General features: G+C 41.6%; 3 protein-coding genes across 3 annotated transcripts; 2 read left to right on the top strand and 1 right to left on the bottom strand.

The window, feature by feature from the left end:
- Nucleotides 1-3637: 3637 nt before the first annotated feature.
- Nucleotides 3638-4127, bottom strand: SCP_0114430 (hypothetical protein; the record flags this gene model as incomplete). Its single annotated transcript, XM_027753666.1, has 2 exons — nucleotides 3638-3796; nucleotides 3852-4127. 2 exons carry the CDS (start codon nucleotides 4125-4127, stop codon nucleotides 3638-3640), a joined length of 435 nt encoding a protein of 144 aa, XP_027609467.1.
- Nucleotides 4128-18039: 13912 nt separating this feature from the next.
- Nucleotides 18040-19410, top strand: SCP_0114420 (predicted protein; the record flags this gene model as incomplete). Its single annotated transcript, XM_027753665.1, has 4 exons — nucleotides 18040-18495; nucleotides 18550-18556; nucleotides 18623-18985; nucleotides 19049-19410. The coding sequence occupies 4 exons, from the start codon at nucleotides 18040-18042 to the stop codon at nucleotides 19408-19410; spliced, it is 1188 nt and encodes a 395-aa protein (XP_027609466.1).
- A 607-nt stretch (nucleotides 19411-20017) lies between these two features.
- Nucleotides 20018-21780, top strand: SCP_0114410 (hypothetical protein; the record flags this gene model as incomplete). The annotated part of the gene is made up of 2 exons (XM_027753664.1): nucleotides 20018-20136; nucleotides 20217-21780. 2 exons carry the CDS (start codon nucleotides 20018-20020, stop codon nucleotides 21778-21780), a joined length of 1683 nt encoding a protein of 560 aa, XP_027609465.1.
- Between the last annotated feature and the right edge of the window lie 913 nt (nucleotides 21781-22693).

Raw genomic sequence — 22693 nt, 5'->3', positions numbered from 1 at the left:
TGGTGTTCATCGTGTTTGGGATCATCCCAGTGGATATTTAGTATGCCGCGTTTTTTTAAAGTGAGCGCCGGATACGCAATACCGATGCAGTCGGCGGAGAGGAAATTCATAAGAATGGTGCTGCGGAGGTAGGGGATGGGATATAGAGGGGATTCTGCGATGGAACGATGCACGAGAATGGTAGCTTGGGGTGTTCTGAGTTCGGTGGTTTCTTGTACACCTGTTAGGTGTGGACGGGGGTGAGCATATGCGTCAGTGACGCACACGAATTCTTTCGTGATTAGGTAGTCTACAATAATAGAAAACTTGGTGTAGGGAGAGTACAGGTCGAGACGGGGTGGTTGCCAGCATGCCGTACGATCGATGTAACGGAGGGTTGCAATGTCGGAAATAATGGTATGCGTTTTTCGCATAATAGCTCGGAGGTTGATGGGATTGTTGACGAACTGGTGGAGAAGGTCGTGATAGGAATCGAGGAGTTCGTCATGTGCAGTAGTGTAGGCTGCATGATTTCGCTGTCTCCAGGTAAGAACGGAGAGAAAGTCAAGATGCTTGCAGATCTGTAGTTCGAGCTCTGGCGACAGTGGGCTGGAAGGTTTGTATGTGAACTGCGTAGGTTATAGGCGATATAGTAGAAAAATCACCTTTTTGCTTCGAGGGACGGATAGATTTGCGTGGACATGGTGGTTGGTGACGTCATTGCTCTTGGGGTAGGGGTAAATATGGTTCACACCGAGGGGAGTGTGACGTATGGTTCGTGCATGTGAGCACGTTAGATTGGAGATCAGTACTATCTTAATATCTCACAGTGGCAAAGGCACGGAGACTTACGGTCGGTGGGGAGGAAATGGTCATTAGATTTAGCGAAGAAGTGCGTGAACAGGTGGTACAAGTACAGTTGTCTGTTATGAGCTAAGCATATTGTATTCTCGGCTACATTTCACCGTATTTGAGGGTCGGTAAACTGGTGGTGTTCCCACGATCTTCATTGGTCGGGACGGCGAGGAGCTGGGAGACGGCGAGGAGTTCAAATTTGGTTCGCCATGCTTTCCAGCCAGTTCGGTCGCCACCGGAGCTGGTGGTCTTGAAGCGTCTGATGTGAGCTTCAACAAGAACAATGTCATTCATCGTGATTTCAGGTGCACTGAGTCGCTTCATTTGATTCTTCGGCTTGAACTTTTCTTTCGCATCAAAGACGTTCGTGAACGGCACCACCTGTAGGAAGTGGTTAGCATATACTTTTGCATGTAAAGGACACTAACTGTGGCAGTGTACTCTCCGCGTGCCTTTTCGGTTTGGAATCATGATGCGTAGAAGATGTTGGACGGAAAGTCTGGGGAAAATGTCTGCGAAAGGTATATGCTGCGAAAGGTCGAACCTTGCGGGGGCTCGGACTTGTCCTTCAAAAATTGCTGCAGAATCGGAACGTCGGCACTGTGGAGAGGCTGTACGCCGATGTTAACTTGGCTTTGTGGTCTTCCACTGTTGTCGAAAAACCAGTATGCTTGCACTTCACCGACGAGCCAGATGATGATCGGATCATTGTTCGGCATGCATAGGAATGACATTTGCTTGTTCCCCCACGTAGCATTAGGCGGCAGTCATGTGGGTGAAAATGTGGCTGATTCCTCGTCTGCATAGTTTGCAAAGGAAGTCAGTTGTCTGCAGTAATGAAAAAGATCGTGAATGTAAGTAGGCGTGCGCATAATGGGATAAACTTTACTTCATGAATATATCATTGAAGTGGGAGCGTCAGACGATGGGGCTGTCATGTTGCTCTCATGGCAATTGCGATTCAGTGTTATCTCTATTCATTGCGGATTAGTTGTGTTTCATAGAATGTGAATTCGGGTTGGGTAGAACTTACGTTGGGCTGATCGTCGTAGAGGGTGCTTGGTCGGTAAGCGTGCTGTCACTAGGTGGGAATGTCATAGTCTATTCATGTTCATGTGACCAAAATGTGTTACCTGCGCTTCGCAGAGTGGTCACTATCGTGTCCACTATCATTTTTTTCTTTTCCTTTGTATGTTTGAGTGTCGTCATCTTTGTCAGGCCTACAAGAGGATAAGCAAGGTGCGTCAGAGATCGGTGTCTACAAATGATGTGTGCTCGTGTGTACTTGTTCTTTTTCACAGTGACACGCGTTGTAGTGGCATCTTCCTCTGCATTTCACTTGCGACCTCTGGTTAACGGAATATCAGTAACTGCGTACACGAGGAAGTAAACCAGCTCCAACCGAGGACTTTTCATTGTGTCCATGAAGGGAGTTCACCTCGATGGAAGGGGGAGAAGGGGTACCGAGGGGTATGTTCCCTATTCATTTCCTGGACAGACGTGTGGATCAGGATTCAAAGTCAGAGAAAGTTCAGCAGCGATCATTTGTGAGGGCGTAGTTCATCATGTGTGTCGAGAGCTGATGCAGTATTGGGCCAGTCGTGTGGAGTGCATCTGTATAAGGATCTATGTAATCGAGTGAAGAGGGTGCCGCATAGGTGATTGCTTACCAGTCTCATGCAGCCATCGCTATCAGCCTCAACTTCTATGAAAGAGCAGCCGTTAAGGTGAGCTATTTCAGTCGTTCATCTGTTTTTTTTTCGTGCGAGAATGATTGTTTACTTAGGGTTCCAGTACAGTTCAGCGGAGACTTGGCTCTTCACGTCGAACTGCTGAGCTATCTGGATATTCATACACTCTTGAATTGGTCGGGAGCTTGTAGACGAAATTTGCGGACAGTGAGAACAGAGCTCAATCGGACGCTTCACCAATTGCTGTCACACTTTGTGGACAATGTCAAGCTATTTCAGACAATCATGCACGAATCAGGCAGCATTATTTCAGGCTCTGCCGCCCTGTGGTTCATTCATCGACAGGCTGGCTGGTTTCTACACGATATCGACTTGTATGTCGCTTTTAGCTTGTACGAGTTCATTATCAACCAGCTCTTGGTCGCTTTTCCACATGCACTGGTCATCATTGGAAGGTGTTTTGTTGGAAGGTACAGCACCGGCCCTTCTATATGTCAAGTGGTGCAATTTATTACGGACCGTGGGCGTATCGACATCGTCTGCAGCCATACGGAGTCTCCCCTCTTCCCGATTTCACATTTCTGGTCGACACTTGTGATGAACTTTGTCAGTGCTGACACATTTGGTTCAGCATATCCAGCTCTGACTCTTCGAAGGCGTGGTCTTCTTTCGCCATATCGACCATTTGGAGTGAAGGAAATGGCGGTGAAGGTCAAGTACGAAGCGCGGAGTTATGAATTTGGAGTTCGCTGGAATATCTGGGAAGATTGATGCAGTATAGGATGTTGTGATGGCAACAACGGAGCTTGCATAAATTGCGTGTGTTTCTTCGGTGATTCGTTTTGTCTAATAGGGTTTTTTAATGTCATGGAGAGGGAGCGGTTAACCGAGGAGATGTCCCTTACACCACCATTTGCTGAGATGGTTGTATGGCGGTTGGGAGAAGAGGGTTGTGGCGGGGAATGTTGTAATGGATTTCCATCGTGGTTCGCTTCTGTTCCTGTCATAAAAGCTCGATACTAAATGTATAGTTCTGTTGGAGTAAAAATACAGCACTACTGTACACCGAACTTCATAGCGGCCGTGTGAGTTATGGAGAGATGAGCAAAACCTTAGTCGGTCTTTATCTTTTTCATCAGAGGTACCGGAACGGCAGCATGGGTGGGACTGGAAGTCTTCATTGCACGCGGAAGGATGAGGACAGGAGGGATTTCGACACAGTCATCGGAGGGTGCAAGTACATGCAAACTGTCAGCGTGAATTTGGTAGATCTAAATATGGTGAGTAATTCGAAAGCTACAGCATTCACAAATGGAGCTGACATACCTTGCGAACCCTTGATTTCTTTTGAAATATCCAGCAATGGAGAGATGCATTGACGGCGACGATGGTACCGGGACGAAGTGCATCATGTAGTTTCCACGGTGCTATGTAATTGTCATTGGCATCGCGGAATTCCGGCTGTACCAGCTTTGCATTGACTAAGTTAAAGTAGTCTCCGATGTAGTCCAACTGGAGTGTGGGCTCGTACAGAGCTCCTCTTGACACTAGGGGCTCTGTCGTGACAATTGGAAAGTTTGCAGGAGTCGCACGCTTCCTCATGATGCGAGCCGGTTTCAGTGGAGTTATTGTTGGTATCTACCCATTAATGTTCAGGACAGATGCAATGGGAAAGGTGTGAGTGGTTACCTGATATTTGAGAGGAAGATGGACGGCAATTAAATCCATCTCCTTAGTCAAATCACCTTCGACAGAGCGGATCCATTCTTGTGCATGTGTTTTCTGATATCTGAATTAGATAGAAATATGAAGTTTATATGCAATGACTTACAATCACTTCTTTGGCCTCCTCTTGCTCATCAGCGATGCGAACTTCATTCAGCGTGCTGATTTGCTCTCGAAAAGTTTGATAAATCTCATTAGAGGCCATCTTGGGTGAGCTGAGAACGAGAACATTTCTGATCTTGGAGTCATCCGTGACAGGCTAACAAATTTATGGGAGAGTGAATCTGAGGATATTACTCGGGACTTACAGATGTGTCATCGCCGGGTTTGTGATTTCCCTTTGCAGACAAATTGGTACCATTTGTTGTCGGTCGCACTTCTTCGAATATATTGGTCCGAAATTCGGTGGACTTGTCAGCAGTCCACACATAAGAATAGTTGCCCTCGGAAGTGATGACTTTTGAAAAGTCACCAGGATAGAATACTCCGGAGAGGATTGACTTGCCAAGAGACTGTATGAATGCAAGCAGATCGTGGAAGAAGTCACCGTTGGCATGGTTCTCATAGCAAGTTACTGCAGGAGACATGGTTGAATGAAGAGGGGTGAATCCTTTCGTGCTGAGATGAAGCGGGCCAGTCCGGCACGTGTGACACTGGAGCGTGACTTTTCGAGTGGCTCTAGACTCAATGACGTTTCTTGGAAGGGTGTTCATCGCAAAGTGAAGAGAATTCTCGTTTTCTTTTGGATGACACTGTTTGAGGAGATTCTCTTGGGTATCAGTAGGTGTAGCAGTATAAGCTAAATTTACTAACCATGTGAAACATCAGTGGTTGTTTCAGTGCACAGTTCCGGCATCGGGTCATCGTTTGAGACCGATGTCGGAATTAATAAGCCAGATCTGAGCACCGATGCAGAAGCATTCTTTGCAGTGGTCGACGAGTCAACTCTTGTAATGAATGAATTACAATCTTTTAATTCATGCAGTGATGCTAGTGCATCTCGAATTTTAGTCGGAGTACCATACTTTACAATGGTCTTTAGACGCAAAGATTCCAAACGTCTCTGTTCATGTCTGAGATCTTCCGATTGCCGACATGATATTTTACATTATTGAAATGGTCTGAGAATAAGAAGACCTTGCAAAGATGTTGCTCTCGAAATCATAACATATGGTGTCTCAGTTCCTCTACAATTATGGAGATCAACAATAACATGACTAAAGGTCTGACCCTAAGCTTTATGTGCTGTTATCGCATATGTGGGTTCAATAGGCAGTTGTGTACGACGAATACTGCAGCGTTTTTGAGAATATGGATTAGTAAATTCCATACTAATAGTATCATTTAACACTGGAATATAGTGAGATGGTAAATATGGTAAATTTTGAGCATCAGAGTCTGACACTTCAACTATACAGGATACAAGATGACGTTGCTGAAATTCATCAATAGTGTATTGAATTTTTCGTAGTATTCCAATACTACCATTTACAATGCCACCATTTACATCAAAATTCTGAGACATCATTACTCGCATTCCAATTACTAGCGGTATTTTTCCAAGACGATGTCTCATTTGGCCAGAATGCAAATTTTGCAGTACAGTTAATAATCTTGGGTCCAATAATACATTTCCTGCATGTTCATCTTTTGAATAATACCAGTTTAGTGCATGACCAGTTGATTCAGCAAAAGCTTTTACTGCTCGAACATTTAACGCGTTCTTTGTAGCATTATCTGTGACTATAATTGGTGCATGCCGAAAATTTTCTCTACATAAGTCAATATTGATGTTCGACATTAAACGTGAGTTAAGCAAGGTATAATCTGAAGCATCACAACGACCCTGACGAAGTCGACTAAGCAGTTCCACAAAAGGTGCATTTTCTGGACCAGATTGACACATTATTTTTGTTAAAATAACAACTGTATCTATGGAGAGCCAATGAAGCTTACCACACAGAATATCTTGGCCTCTACCTTTTGTGGCTCGAGCAATATCTGATTTTTTATTGTGACCATATAAACGTTGCTCTGAAACAGGTGATAACTGAGAAAAATCCCCTGCAAATATAATATTTATTCCACCAAAAACACTTGTATTACCTTTTGCATCTGTAAGAGCCTCACTAATCTTTGCCATCATATTACAGCCAATCATTGATACCTCGTCTATGAACAAATAATCGACACCTTCCCACATAGCCATAAGACCGTGTTTTGCTTTAGATCCTAAAGCTTTTGATCTAGACCTTTGATCTAGAGAGAGTGCTGAATGTAGTGTAACACCACCAATATTACGTGCTGCAACTCCAGTATATGAAGCAAGTCGAAAACGTCTAGATTGTCCAGTAGTTTGAAAATATTCTTTAAGTGCACTAATAACCAGTGATTTTCCAGTCCCTCCAGCTCCACCTATATACATTCGCAAGGGATTATATTCGCCAACTAACTGAGAATGTTGTGTTACAATTTTATATGCCCGTGCTTGTTCACAATTAAAATTTAATCTAATAATTTCTGATTCAATTGAAATGTCAAACGGAGTGTGAACAGATTGAGATATATGCATAACTTCTGCAGCGTGTACAGCATGTTCATATTCACTATTATATAATGGTAGTATCTGGACTGTAGGCTCATTATTGTTTGCTTGTGGAAGATTTTCCGATGCAGTAGAGTTGGTGATAGTTTTTCTCCAGGAGTCTTTGCGCTGATCATAGGTAGCTTTCCAAATTGCTTCTAAATTAGAATTTTCAGCAGAAACTAGTTGTATATTAGTTGTATCATCATCAGTACAACGTGTATGTTCATTTTGAGATGCATATAAATTCGATCTATTTATAAAATCCAAACAATTCTGAACGTCATTATTGTGCGTAGCACTAGATTCAACGTTAATATCATATAATCCATCTAAATGACCTAATATATCAATTTCTGCTGTGTCGCTGGCTAAATCATCTATATCATTATTTTTTATGTTATATCGTTAGACATTCGTGCAGAACGAGCCAGCTTATTTAATTTTTGTCTTTGAATATGATCGATTTGACTATCTTTACATTCATGCAAAATTTGCATATTATCTAAAACAGTAATTATATATAACGGAGCATTCTGAAGAAATGTTGAAAAATGCATTTTGCCATGTTTGGCTTTCAGACTTTAAGTCTGTAATATTTCTCCATAGTTTAAACAAGATAAGCATAAGGCGACAATGACATTCATACATATTTTCTCTATCTCGTCGAGGTATAGCAGGTTTAATCCGGACAGGAATCATGAATTGATTTGGATGAACAATTTGAAGATGTTTTTGAGAAGATTCTATATGCATTGAAAGTAAATCACATTTTGGTCTTCGCTGAGATGTTAACTGGATTAACTTGAGTAAATCTTCAGTACTAACTGGTGCACAATTTGATGTGGTAGATACTGAATCAGCATTTTGATCTTCACCATCAGAACTAAAATCGTCACTATTAGAGTCGTCATCATTTAAATCGTAGTTTTCGTTTGCATTATAGGTGCTACTAGCATTGTTTTCTTTTCGAATCTTTTTAATATGCGAAACAAAGTCCCAGACACTTAAATTAGCCAACATGCTTCCGCGATAAATATAGTCCATTAGTTGTCCTCCATGTGGAATAATTGTTTCAGAACCACTAGCAGAAATTGTAATTTTATCAGGTAATCCTTCAGCTTCGAGTTCTTCATTTAAGTTTGAATCATTGTTTGTATCAATATGTTCTGAAACATCATTTGACATCAATTTATACGATAACGGCTGTTGATTATCAATATGTTTCTCAAAGCTTGTCCAATACAAATTGTTAAATGTATGACTAGTAAAGTGGTCTTCAAGATCCATTAAATATGAAGCAACTTGCTGCGCGCTAAGTTCTTGATGAGATAAAATAGCAAATGCACACTTTTGTAATACTTTTTTTGAACGCACCGTCATGTCATCTTCATCTATACATACATTTTCCAATTTCTTTATAGCTAGTTCTAATGCAGAAAATGCTACATGTGTCTTAAGTTGTGCTTTTGTAATGTAACTCGTAATATAATATAGAATCGCTTTTGCTGCTTCGCCTGATCCTATAAATTTGATATCCATATTACAGCGAACAGCCTCAAGCATTGTTGCATTAAAGTTATTTACAAGTCCATTAAGGCATTTTAAACAAAGCTCACCGCTCTCCATATCAATCGAACTTTCAGATCGAACATTACTTTCATCTAAATTAAAATGACATTCACGTGGTTCAGGTGGTCCCTTCCAATATTTCAAACATGTATTCGTATGAACATGTGACTGACATGTAATAACAAGGTCATGAAGATCCTTAAGACGATTTTCAATTAGGTTATCTATGTCTTTAGAGAAATTAATACTGCGAGTACTACATGGATGTGACTTAAAAAAGTGTTCATGATCTCCACAAGTTGAAGTTGACTTGGATAGTGATGGTATTGTGGTATCAATACTATCATCTAAAAAAGCTAATAATCTCTGACCAAAATCGACATCTTTTCCCTTTACAATACGATTTTTTATTTGATTGGGATTTAAACCACCTGCTACCCATATCATCATGTGACAGTGTAGTGTACCTCTTCCTTGTGCCTCAACACAACCATAATAGCCTTTAACAACGCCAAGTGCACCTTCATTAGTATTAGAATATTTGCCATTGAAATTTAATAATGAATTAAAAAAGGCCTTCATATAAATATTAAAAAAGTTGGCTGCAATAGCAGGATTTCGTGCTATAAGTATTGATTGATCCCAATAATTCGGAAGTTCATTCAACATCATGTTATCTATATCTATGTCATCTCCTGCAAGAAACTTAACTAATGGATTATAAACATCGGCTGGATTAATAGTAATATAAAAACTTGGAAGACCAAGATGCATCATCATACCTCTAATTTCATTGTGCATTTCGAGTTTCGCCGACGATGATCCATCTACATGAGAAGTAACCAACTTCACTTCTTTTATTAATTTTAGTACAGCATACTCTTCTGTATTTGATGCAACAGCATATCCTTGTTTACTTATTTGATCGCACAGTTTTGCAACAGCACTAGGACTAACTGTTGCAATTTCAGATGCTACTGATGAAAATGCAAGTTTATTTATTCTAATTTTTGAATATAGAAGAACAGCTCTACGTTGTAATATATTAAAAGCAGTAAACAAAAATGAATAATGCTCTTAAAATCTACGATCATGCAAATTAAAAAGATGTTTAACATGATATTTTAAAGATAGTGCTGTACTACGACTAGAATCTTCAAATCCTCCAATACCATAAGGAAACAAATTTGGATATATTAACGAAAACAAATCAGGATTTAAAAATTCATTCACAGGCAGTGGATCATGTGGAACTTGAATGTAACCACCATTTTTTTGAGTCACATATCTAATAGCAGCGGCACGTAACTCATTCGCAGGTGCACGACCATCAATATCAGTTACAATAACATTTTCAAATAACAGTTTTTCGTTTGTACCATTATTGACATTTTCATCTGTAGCTTGCGATGTATTATCAACATGTTTGTTTAGAGCATCTGAATATATATCTGAAGAATCGTAACGCGACAATAAAGCATCTTGTGCATTATTGTATTGAACATGTTCAACTTGAACTGGAAGAATATCATTTTCAGGGAACATATTCAATGCAGTATAATTAATAGTAACATCGTGGTATAATGGATTATGCTGTGTCAACCAAAGAAGGGCATTATAAATTTTTTCTCGACGTATTATAAGTGGTTTTGCTTTTGTTCATAACCATTCTCTAGTAGGCGGGCTGGATCCTACAAATATCACACATACAGGTGTACTAACATTACTTATTGGAGGAGGCAAAACATTTAAAATTTTATCTGGTCGTTGTGGATAAATAATAATATGTCCACGCACACCTCTTTGAGTAATTGGAAGCTGTACCTGATTTTCCTCTTTTAACTGGAGAATTAGACACTTTGATCTACAATGTGCAATAAGACACTCTTCAATTGGAGTTAAATCGGCAAGAACATCTGGTATTGAACCTAGAAATGTTCTATTAGCCAAAGAAAGTGCAGGTACCTTGTTACATTTTAATGAACGAAAGCAGGAATGACAAAGTAATAAATTACACTTTTCCTTTTTAAAAGTATCACCTTTAATGCCTTCACAATCAACTAAAATATTTTTGAGAAATCCGTGAGAAAACGGCATAGGAGGTGAACAGGAAGAATTTAATATGTCAGCTGGACATTGCAGAAGCTCTAAATTAAGACTAGCAGCATTAACAATTTTCTGCTTAGTTACACTAATACACTCTGCACAAGATGCACATATAAACATGCGAAGAGCATCGCTAGAGGTTGCCTTTCGAAACATTTGAATTACTTTGTCTTTAATATTTTGTGATACCACTCGCGGCCATTCATGTGCTATAGCAGACAGCTCACGTTGTTGCTCCATCTGTAATTCGAGACGATGTTGACCGACACTTGCAATATGTTTGCCCTTATATAAGGTAGAAATATACTTTCGAAGATGTCGTTGAAGTAAACTAAGTGAATCTGAAATCTCATATGATATTTTATTGATATCTAGTATTCTTCGAAGTGGATTACGCTTTATACGATTTACAATTGAACTCAACATGTAGATTTGCACGTCTGCTGTTGTATAGTTTGCTGGCACATTTCCATCACACTGACCTGTAGACACATGATGCGTAATTAGATATTTCAACTGTTCTTTACTAGTTTTATGACTATATTCAATACAGTGCGAGTCCGCAAGTGAACGTAATTCAGATAAAGATTGCTGTTCAAAATTGTCAAATAATTTGTGACCATCTGTTGTACAACCTGATATAGGTATCAATTGCTTAATATGAGATTTAAGAGCATTCAACAAATATTGTCGATCATTTGGAACAGAACCAACAACAATACCTACTGATTCGCATAAAGCAATAACAACTGTTAAACTAATGTCATGTTGTCGAGTCATACTATATATATTTTTCAGAATTGATAAGGATAGTTCATCAGCTGATGTCCAACAGTCTCCGATATTTTTACAAGACAAATGTCCACTCTTTGAATGTTCAATACATAGACCACTTATCACGTGATGCATCAGAGCATACCGACAAAGTTCAATAGTAAGCATACTTGAATCAATTCCATGACTGCAAAGAATACTCTGCATCGACTCCAGTGAATCATTTTCATAATTTTTAACAAGAGATCTGATGATGCCATCAACATTCCGAGAATGGCCATGGGTTGTTGACTCCCCTACACAAGTTTCAGAAATAGAATCACAATTAGACAATGGCTCATTCAACACACGTCCGACGGAGGAAATACTTCCACCACTGTCATGATATGCCAACATAGAAGACTCCCGTGAAGTGTCAGCGCTCATTGACTGTTCCATACAATTCTTAGAACTATAATTGCAACCAGACAAGTGTTCGCTCAATGCGCCTCCGCATGAGGAAGTACTTCCACCACTCTCACAACATACCGGCACAGAAGACATTTCACCTTATCAAAGCATCCATTTACATTAATAAGTAAACTCAAGACATAGACAGACGATGTACCAATATTATCCTCCGATGTTGATGATATCACACTGCTATAATGACCAACTCGACTGGCATCCACATCTCCATTCATTCCAACATCTAACATCGACAATCGCCGCATTGAAAACAATGATGAAAGTCCATAATAAAGACACACCATGCAAAACCCCATTGTTGACGCACTCCCAACTGTGTCCATCTGCGCAATGAGAGCCGATATCAGGATCCAGAAGCACTGATCCCGATATCATAATGTCAGTTCCACACACCCAATCATGTCCCAAGATGATGTCAAAGCCTTGGACAGGCTCTACACTCATTCGAAACACAGAAGTATAGCGACCGCGAGCAGTATAGACAAGAACAGGCCTGGAGGCGGTACACGAAGCAAACGAACCAGACACAGCAACTGTAAGGGGAAGGTGATGTTCCCGAGCAAATGAACTCAACAACGATGATGTGGCAACTTCCAGATCGACCGCAATTGACGCCGCGATGTCCAGATAAGAACCTATAACATGAAATCGCGAGCACATCGTTCAGAGCGTTGTAAAACAGTCGACAGTACGCACTGAGCTACGCGTCCAAAGCTCCCGCAGATACTCTGACATAAGCAATGGCAAAGTCCGCGCCGACTTACCAAAATTGCAAGCTGACAAACTGCCTAGACAAGCCTCTATGATCGACGAAAAATGGCACACGGATAAGAATTCAATCAGATGACAAGACCCGCTGGTTACACCTAGCGGGCAAAATCCAGAAAAATCACACAAATACCAGGAAAATTGTGACATGATGTAAGCTCCTTAGAAACTCATACCAGATGCCATCCTAGGTAGTATAGCAGGCCATTGTAGTGGTAACTAGGCAGTCTTATAGGTCATTCTAAGGTTCTTACAAACCAATACTAGAGGGTGTGCTAGAATTGAATAAATGGCATAATAAAACATTGTAGAAGGCTTACTAAACAACATACTAGGAGTCAATATAATACTTTGTAGGGTATTGTAAGGCCCTCATTGACTAGTAGTTAATGGTATGCTTGACTATTGTAAGCATCTTACAAAGTGATACCAGATGATATTTTCAGACTGTTCTAAGCTCATTACAAACTGATACTAAAGGGTATATTAGGAGCCAGCATAACAGGTTATTATTAACTTACTGAATATTACTAGACAATATACTCAGAGTCAGTAGGAGACTTTGTAGACAATTGTGAGACCCTTCTAAACTCACACTACGCAGTATAACAGAATATTGTAGAACACTTACTAGACATAATTAGATGGTGTACTACTTTTTGTAGTGATTCTTCTACATACATTTGTAATAGTTTCTAGTGCTATTTTTTGTAGTGATTCTTATAGGCATATTTGTAACAATTTCTACCGTCATTTTTGTAGTGAGTCTTATAGGCATATTTGTAATAGTTTCTAGTGTCATTTTTTGTAGTGATTCTTATAGACATATTTGTAATAGTTTCTAGGGTCATTTTTTGTAGTGATTCTTATAGGCACATTTGTAATAGTTTCTAGGGTCTTTTTTGTAGTGATTCTTATAGGCCCATTTGTCATTTTTTGTAGTGATTCTTATAGGCACATATGTAACAGTCATTTTTTGCAGTGATTCTTATAAGCACATTGGTAACATTTTTTGTAATGCTTCTTGTATGCATGTTTGTAACAGTTTCTAAGATCATTGTTGTGATCCTTATAGGCACATGTGTAAACAGTTTCTGGTGTTATTTTTTGTGGTAGTTCTTATAGGCACATTGGTAACATTTTTTGTAGTGATTATTGTAGGCACATTTGTAACAGTTTCTAGAATCATTTTTTGTAGTGATTCTGATAGGCACATGTGTAACAGTTATTTTTGTAGTGATTCTTATAGACACATTTGTAATCACTTCTTAGATCATTTTTCAATATGAGGATTGTAGGCATCATTATAATACTTTTCATGGCCACTACACACTTATACTAGGTAACCTTTTTAGCTCTGAAAGTTTCATCACTTGTAAAAATGATGCTTTTCATTTCTCAGGAATCATGACTTTAAAGGCTTCTGACTTTCCCAATTTGGGCAAGTGTACTTTGAGGTCAGAAATCTTTAAAAAAGGCAGAGAAAAGCGGAAAATTTAGAGACATGATCTAGGTAACCATGGGTACCTTAGGTAAGTCGGTTTCTAAATTAGGAAACTGACTAAGCAGGCCTTCTTGTCGTTCACCTCAGTAAGTGGTTTATCACTCAAATCTTGATGAAATCAAATGTTTTAAAGTGCTAACTAGGTCTATTTCTTGGTTTCAATTCAATAGTGATGGTCATAATGCATTAAACTCAGTACAACACTCTATAAAATGTAATTTCAATGTTCTCCAAAATAGAGCTGTTATCTGTTATCTGATCTAATTGCTACAGCCATGCATCTGTTAATTATACAAGTCACCCCAGTTTTCAATACAACTGTTTTGAATGTCCACCTATACTCGACTTGTAGTTTGGCCAAAAGAACCATTAGAACATTTGTAGCTAAGTTCTATCTCTAGAATTTTCCCACAGTCTGGGAAAAAGTATGTCATGGATTAGGTTGGCCTTCAAAGGCTCACTGCTTATAAGAACAATTCTTTTTATTCCTCAGAAATTATAACTAGGTCACATATTAAATAATACAAAGATGCAATACCATCAAAAGCTACCTAAGAAGGTATATGGACTGTGTCGAAACCACCTTATACATGGCTATTGCACTTGGAAAGGCAAGCAGTATATGCCAAAAAGTATGCATCAAGAGCTTCACTGGTCAGCCCAAAAGCCATTCAATGTTCAAGCACCAGAAGACATTAGTGAATGGCAGATACTTGAGATAAAGAAAACTAAGAAGAACAAATCTACCGATTTGCAAGATGTTGATGAGTCTGAACCTATCAGTAAAAAGAACATTGTACAGTATATACCAGCACAGGAAACCAAGCAGCTAAATACTCTCAGCAATGATCCAGCAGAACGATGTGGTCTCAAACGGACTAATTTAGAAAGGGAGGAGAATACCATGCATGATCAAAAAAGGGTGAAATATTCACAAGAAGCAGGTAGCAAGCACAAGCATTGTGAAGATTTAACTGAAGGTTCTGCTTCACAAAAAAGAGGCAGATTTGATATTGGTTCTGCAGGTTTTAAGTGGAATGCCAATACATACAGCTGTGCCTATGATGTCTTATTTGGTATTCTCTTTACTCTTTATAAAGGTTCTTCTAATAATTGGACAAACAGTTTGCAAGATAACAACCCTCATACTAACTATTTCACAACTGAATTCTCAAAAGTTATAAAGGGTAACCTAAGAAAGCTCGAGACCTTGTAAGACAAAGTCTTTATCATATGGACCCTGATATTTTTCCAATTGTAAGTACTGATAGTACAGACCTGATTCAGCTTACATAAAAAATGCTAGCATGACTAGAAGATACTATGTTACAATCTGTCAGATGTAATACATGTAATGTTGAAATAAAGTCAGGTGCTGAAAAAATATTACTTTGGAACTGTTCAAAATCAGTGTGGAAGGATGGTTTGAATACAAAGGGTTCATATAAATGCAGGACAGTTGCCAAATGGCTTCAGCCACTTTTATATCGCAGATCTGATGACATTTGTACTCATTGTCAACATCGACTACAAGTTGAGTTCAATTTCACTGGTCAGCCTAACTTCTTTATTCTACTAACTGATAGAATGTCAATTAAAATGAATTTTGTACCATCTTAAGTAAGACAAAGAAGTGTATTATTTATGTGGGATAATTTATTTGGGTAATTTTCACTCTACTTCACGTATTATTACTAAAGGAGATGTATGGTATAATGATGGAGCAGTAACTGATTCTCAAAGTGTTTTTGAGAGAACCACTAAAAGCATAGATGCCAAGACACTTAGTTATGCTTCACAAAAGAGAAAGAGTTGTATGATTATATATACCAGACTATAATATGGTTATTCAAGAACACAATGAGACAGTTACTAGCAAGTCAGCTACTAGTCAGATATTATAATATAATAGGCTTGTTTAAGAACACAACAAGTCAGTTACTACTCAGTTGGCCACTAGTCAATTAGGTCAGTTATCGTACCTGCCATGCGAAGCATTAATGGCCCACTCCAAACAAGTTAAAATCTGTAATCATCCTGGTCATATATTAGCATTGGCTCACTCCAACCAAGTAATTGTTGTCACACAACCAAGTTGAATAGCCTTAATTTGACTCTATTTGGCTCCTGGCAAATCCTGCCTGCAAGTTAGTAAGAACAAACCTTTCTTTTAAGTGCTTAATTTTCTATTTAGCATGAATTGCTCTGCTAGGCTGTTGTTAATGGAAGATAGTAATGATTGAGAGTAAACACTTATGTTTTCTACTGGTGATATTGAGCACTAGTAAGAGCAATAGTAAGAACTGAAAGGGTCTTACTTAGTAAAATAGTGGCTGAACATTTCAGAATTAAAGGAAAGAAACTAACATGGCTGTGCTAAAGACTTAGAGAAAAAAAAGCAAAAGAACAATGTACAGTAAAGGAGTCAAATACAGGCACAGCTGCTACAATAAGCAACTTTTAGAATGTCCTGAGACATGGTGACTTAAATGGGGACCTAAACAATTGGACATCGCCGAGATAGGTGCTCACGGAGATGTTGAACAGGTGCAACAGAGTTTGCACTGCACAGGCATCCTGGACGTGTTTTTGAGCCAGGATTTCTATGTACATGTACAGGGGTGCTATAACATACAAATGAGCATTTTTTCAATTTTTTTGATGACACAGGAGGCCCGGAATTTGAGTAGATGTGTTGCTCCCAACCAAATTACCTAAAGATGTGAATATGTAGTGGTTCTCGGTGTGTCCCATAAAGAATATCGCAACTTATTTTTCATAGGTCACACAGTTTTTGGTTGGTGGCCCAGTGGGCTGCGTGTCCCATGTCGATTTCGATTTTGAGGCTTCATGGGACACGCAGCCCGATATGGAAGGTCACCATGAACATATCACATTTATTCACCTAGCGATGTGAGGGAGCGCCCAAAGAACATGGGCGCGACTCATGCTGCCCATCAGCTAGGTGGTGTGCACACTCCGGCCATCAATTCCATCGCTCTGCCCCGTGGCCCCCCGCCCACCAACGGCAGTTGCGCATGTCTCGAGACATGCATTACATAAGCAATAAGCCCCGATCGGGCTAGGCTTGCGTGCCCCATGGCTACAAAGCCAAAATATTCACATCAACTCAGCCTGCATTAGCAAAAGTCAACTTTTGGTTAGCTTCATTTAGCTCCCTTATCTTCTTAATTAAGGGCATCTTCTTTCTTATTTGGGTAATTAAAGCCAACAAGGGTGAATAATAGAGGAATAAGAGAAGGGATCTCCTTTTTTTCCTTATTCAAAGGAAATAACTCCGATAAACAAAAGTTGACTTTTGCTGACTTTTGCTTATGTAGGACCATAAAAGATTCTTCAAATTAGTTCTATATACTATCGTTACCCCAGTAATGCAATTGCGATTGCATCTCTATCACCGTTCCTTCAAATCGGGCCCGTCTTCCTTCAAACCTCTTTGGATCAAATATACAACATATAAGCTACCTTCTGTGTGACTGCCAATTTTTTTCCTGATGTTGTGCGACTCCAAGACCGAACGCAGTGAAGAGACTCATTTGCACGCAAGAGCGCCGAATTGGTCACAGATCGTCACGCTTGCCGACGTGCCGTTCCCTTGTTCTCCCTCTAGTCGGAGTTTTAAATGGCACATTTCACTGTCACGCCTGAGTCCTCCAAACTTGCAATTCAGAGACTTCGCACTCTTCCCCTCCGAGTTTGACTCCCAAGTTGCACAGCCAAGGTATTTGGGACTGTGCACATCTATTACATATTTTTTTGTGATTTTTAGTGCAGCAAAATGCGACAAAACAGCGAAATTGCATAACTAGACCAGATTGCAATACTGGGGTAACGATAGTAGAGGTATAATCAATGGCGCCGCGCACTGGCCTTTCCTAAGGCCTGCGCCACAGGCCAAATAGAGCCAAATAAGCCGAAGAAATATGGCTACTCAACCGAGTTGGTTCACTTGCCTCACACATTTGCACATATTCCTACGAGCTCAGCAGTAAATGGCGTCGAGCCCTCTTCTGCGATTGATATCTGCGCTTGCAATGCTGATGGTACTATCTTCGTCGTACTGGATACTGGGTTTTCATCCGTCGGTCGTCACTCATGCAGCTTTGTATCTTCCTTCGTCCAACCGTGATTTTATGACTGGACTAGATGGTGACCCCAGCCCGCGTCTCGCTCAAAACGAAACTCTCGGTGTTGCTTCGAGTATTTACGTCGTCTCTCTTCCACGCAGAACAGATCGTCGTGCTACTATGGAACGCCTCAGGCAAGCACTGTCTCTCACGTGGACTTACATCGATGCGGTGCAGCCGGATGACCTTGGAGTTATCAACATCATGAATCACGTCCGTACCTTCCGAGAAAGATCTCAGCGTCGTCATGATTCCCCTGGAAGCGATCTTGTGGATAGCGGTCGATTCGATTGGATCAATGATTCCGACTTTGACTCTCTTGTACGATCGCGAGCCTCTCTTGGACTTACCGGTTCTGACTTCTGGACATCACAGCCATTGGGTGAGTACCGTCATTGCAGGCTCGTCGCAAGAACGTGATAAGCAGAGTATTGAACTCACGGAGCAGGAGCAGCAAACAACTCTCCAGCATCTTCGGATGACCTCTTACCTCTGACGTGTGCTACTACGAACCTCATCGATGGTCCCGCTTTCTCTTCATCCATTCCTGCCCACATGGTCTTGACAACTGCCAAGATTGCTTGCTGGTATTCACATCTTGAAGTGATCCGGCGTATTGCACAGAGTGGATTTACTCAAACGTCTAGACTACGACCTGGACTGATAGGACCTACCAGCTTGGATGGCAGTCTCCACGGAGACGACGTTTCGGTTATCCTTGAGGATGACGTTGATATGGAGCGGGACATACGTGAGAGGTTGCTCGCAGTCTGGCATCTTCTTCCCAGGGAATGGGACATTGTTTTCTTAGGTGCGTATGACATATGAGCCCTCGTTCTATATCATATACCGATCATGTTCCATGCTCCTCCAGGACACTGTTGGTCCAACGAATCTTTCCATTCGCCTGTCGCGGATAACTCTCCTGCGCAAAATTCGACATCCCTTCGTGGCGTGTCGCTCCACCCTTCCTTCGCTCCTAGATGCACTCACGCGTATGCGCTGACTACTAGCGGCGCTCGACGACTTCTGTTGCACTTGCGTCATCCCCCCTTTGCCTACTCCCGAGCATTCGATCAGGCGCTCTCTTGGCTCGTATCAAGCGGGAGACTAAAGGCTTTCTCCATCGTACCTAGCGTAGTTGTACAGCGGAAGATCGTGGCGGGTGATATAGATCCTGGGGCGCGCGGAACGGGAAGTACATGGCGGGACCACTTACTCAATGGGGTCTTCTGAAGTTGACATTGTTTCCTCGCTTGGGGGACGAAACAGTTGAAGAGACACTCTGGAGATGTTGAAGTTGTGGACCGTACTCTGCGATTGGTTGCAAATCGAGATCTGAGATGGATGTTGTAACAGGATATGCTAATGATGATCTAGTAGTCTGATACGCGTGTGATCACTCATTGTAGCCTGCTCAGCAAGCCCGCGCTGGAGGGGAGGAAGTGGAGGTATATTCCAGAGCAGGTCGCAATCAGGAGCGCCGGATTGTTACACGAGGATCTACTACGACTCTGTACTAAGTGGTAATATACTATAATACTAGTACTCCGCCGATAGTAGTGTCTTGGTGTAACGTGCAGGATTGCATCTGCATACGCACGATACACCTCTCTACTCACTACCGCCACTATAGCTATATTCGACGTCCGATCTTGTCTAATACCTCAACTTCGTGCACTATAAGGCGACGATCTTCAAGCGATCTGTCAGTGCTTCCCTTGAGCGGTTTACAGAACGCTAGACCCCTCTGTGAGTAGTACGCGTATGGCATGGATAGAGGACCATGACGAATCCGCAGGTTGTGTTGCACAGCGTGCCCAGATAAACGAGTTGGATAAGCATGTCTTCCTACTACCAAATCTTGGAAGAAGATCCATTTCCATCGAAGTTCTCAATAGTTCGATTCTTCACGGAATGCGTTCATCACACTTGGCCGACTCATCCTGCGGTCCTCCCGTGGTACGCATCTCTATTCTGCACGGTTGGTTGCAGCTCAAACATCACATTCGCTATCATCCTGACTTTCCCCCTTCGATCAGGAGTCCAATATTAGCTCATGCCGATAGAGAAAAGGCCTTGCGGTGTCTCGACATCGACATCGAGAAGATGGAGGCAACCCTTACCCAAGTCAACATTGCTATGCAGCGCACCATGCGCAATGTGCGCCACCGTCGCAACTATCAGACTGCAATCAACAGGCTACCTGTCGAAGTCCTATGTCAGATCTTTTCCCATGCAAATGAAGGGCGTGTTCGAGCGAAGCTGAGCATCTCCCACACTTGCGCTTTCTGGCGGGACGTTGCAATCGACTATCCCCATATGTGGACGTCAATTGACTTGAATAGCGTCTCTCGCCCCGAGTTCGTTCCAGATATTCTTGGACGTGCCAAAGGTCTGCCTCTTCAACTGCAATACTACGACTGGGAACAACTCGACCAAGCCACAGTTGACCGGTGTGCAGAACTCATGCACAATACTGAACAGCTGAAGCTCCGGGTAGGGACGAAGTATATGCGACATTCGGGCACATGGTTGGCAGATCAACCAGCTCCCATCCTCCGATGTTTGGAAATAGCGATGTCGGGTGGCATCGCTATCTTCCCTCGATTATTCGGAAACGAGAAGCCTTGTCTCATGGAGCTCACACTGACAAATTGTCGACTGGCCTGGTCTCCCAGGCTCTACGTCGGGCTAACCAAACTGAAGATACGCAGTCACTATGTGATGCAAAGTTCCGACCCCAGCGACAGGGACATCCGACAGGTCTTCAAGGATAGTCCAAATTTGGAGGAACTCGAACTCGTAAATTGTGGTCCAGTACATGATTCAGAAGTGTCTGAAATTCCAAAAGTCACACCTCTACCGCGACTGCGCATCCTACGATTACGCCTCCATGTCTCCGACGTCAGTTTCATTCTGAGTGCTATATCCCCCCCTTCGACCATGCGCCTCTCTGTCCAATGCGCCACTAGCGGGACGTTCCGCGATCTAGTGGGTTCGAATCACCTCCTCAATTTTAGCGAGTTTCGTTCCCTCGAGATAGATGGCTCGACCTATCGCATATTGGGCTTCACTGATGTCGGAGGCAAATATCCGTCCTTCGACCTCTCGACGTACGGATCACATTCATTTGGAGTCTTTGATCGTTTTCTATTCAGTCTAGGAAGTGTTTACCCCCTTCCCCTCTTACACCGACTCCGAGTCCACTCTCTGCACACCGATCGCATCGTCTGGCTACTCCATAGTACACCTTCAATCGTCCACCTAGAGCTGGTATCCGAGGCGATGGAAATACTATCCCTACTGTCACATCATTACGGAGAGTTGGACTCCCAATTTGCCCAATCCTTGTGTACTTTAGCCATTGAAAGGGTGTATCTGGATGCGGAGACCTTGATGGACATCGCCGACATGTTGCACTTCTCTCCCAAGCTCCGTGCTCTCTACTTGCATAAATGCACCTCAGATCTTACTCCGGACGAAGTCGTCGAATTTTTCCTTCAGGACGTTGCAACTGTGCAATGGTCGAACGAACCTCTGGATGGATACGATGTAGACGATGAATACGACGAAGAATCCTACATCAGCAGCAGCATGATGTAGATTTGGTAAGCAGTGTTCCTATTCAGTGTCTTTCATTGCTTATTTACTTACCTCTGTGCAGGCCTGGTATGTGGATACAACTCTGTGACGCGCGTTGAATATGCGATCTTCATGGCAATATATTCATCTGGCAGTTCTACACTCGTGGATCCAGGTGGGACAATCTTGTTCATAAACCAAAACGAGATTTGTTGGATAACATTTGTATCATGAATTACCTTTCGCACATGTTGGTGCATATGGCAAAGACAGCTCTACCGCTATTCTCTCTTGTGGTACCATGTCGTTATGCAACGGCACATGCAAAAAGAAAATGATTACTCGTGGGTATTTGCAGCATTCTGTTAGTTCCTTGATTCTCGGTGTATTATCAAAATTCCACATTAATCACTGCATTCGCGCTATCTCTATGCGAAGTCCAGTAGCATCTCCGCCGACATTCACTGCGTTTTTGCCCTTATGTCTGGGTGCAAGATACCCCCATGGATACGTGGTATAACTAGGACCTGGGCTACGCCGCATAGTTCTGCATATCAACCCCCAAGCTGGGTTACCAAGCTTCAAGTGTATCTTTCACTGTGCGATCCCCTGTAGTGAACAAGGTGATACGTTGGCTATGCCGCGCAGCACGTAGTCACTAGCAGTCTAGAAGCTACAGCATACACTTCCTAGGCTACAAGAAATATCAAACTTCAGCTATATTGGCGATGCTCCATGGCTACCATCAACAACACCCGTCTATTCCATTATATACTAATAGTAGATACTCCTGATGCGCTCACATCCCCTACTGCATACCTAATCACACCTGCAACAGAATAGACTTTGCATGTCGATCTTCCGATGGGGTTTGCGACGCAGTCTGTTTCTCACATACCTGTCACGAGAGGTGTCAATGGAGCATCCCAACTTT

This window comes from Sparassis crispa (assembly GCF_003851025.1).
Source record: "Sparassis crispa DNA, contig_000000F, whole genome shotgun sequence".
In the NCBI taxonomy this organism is placed as follows: domain Eukaryota; kingdom Fungi; phylum Basidiomycota; class Agaricomycetes; order Polyporales; family Sparassidaceae; genus Sparassis; species Sparassis crispa.
This window is presented reverse-complemented; position numbering and strand designations above follow the sequence as displayed.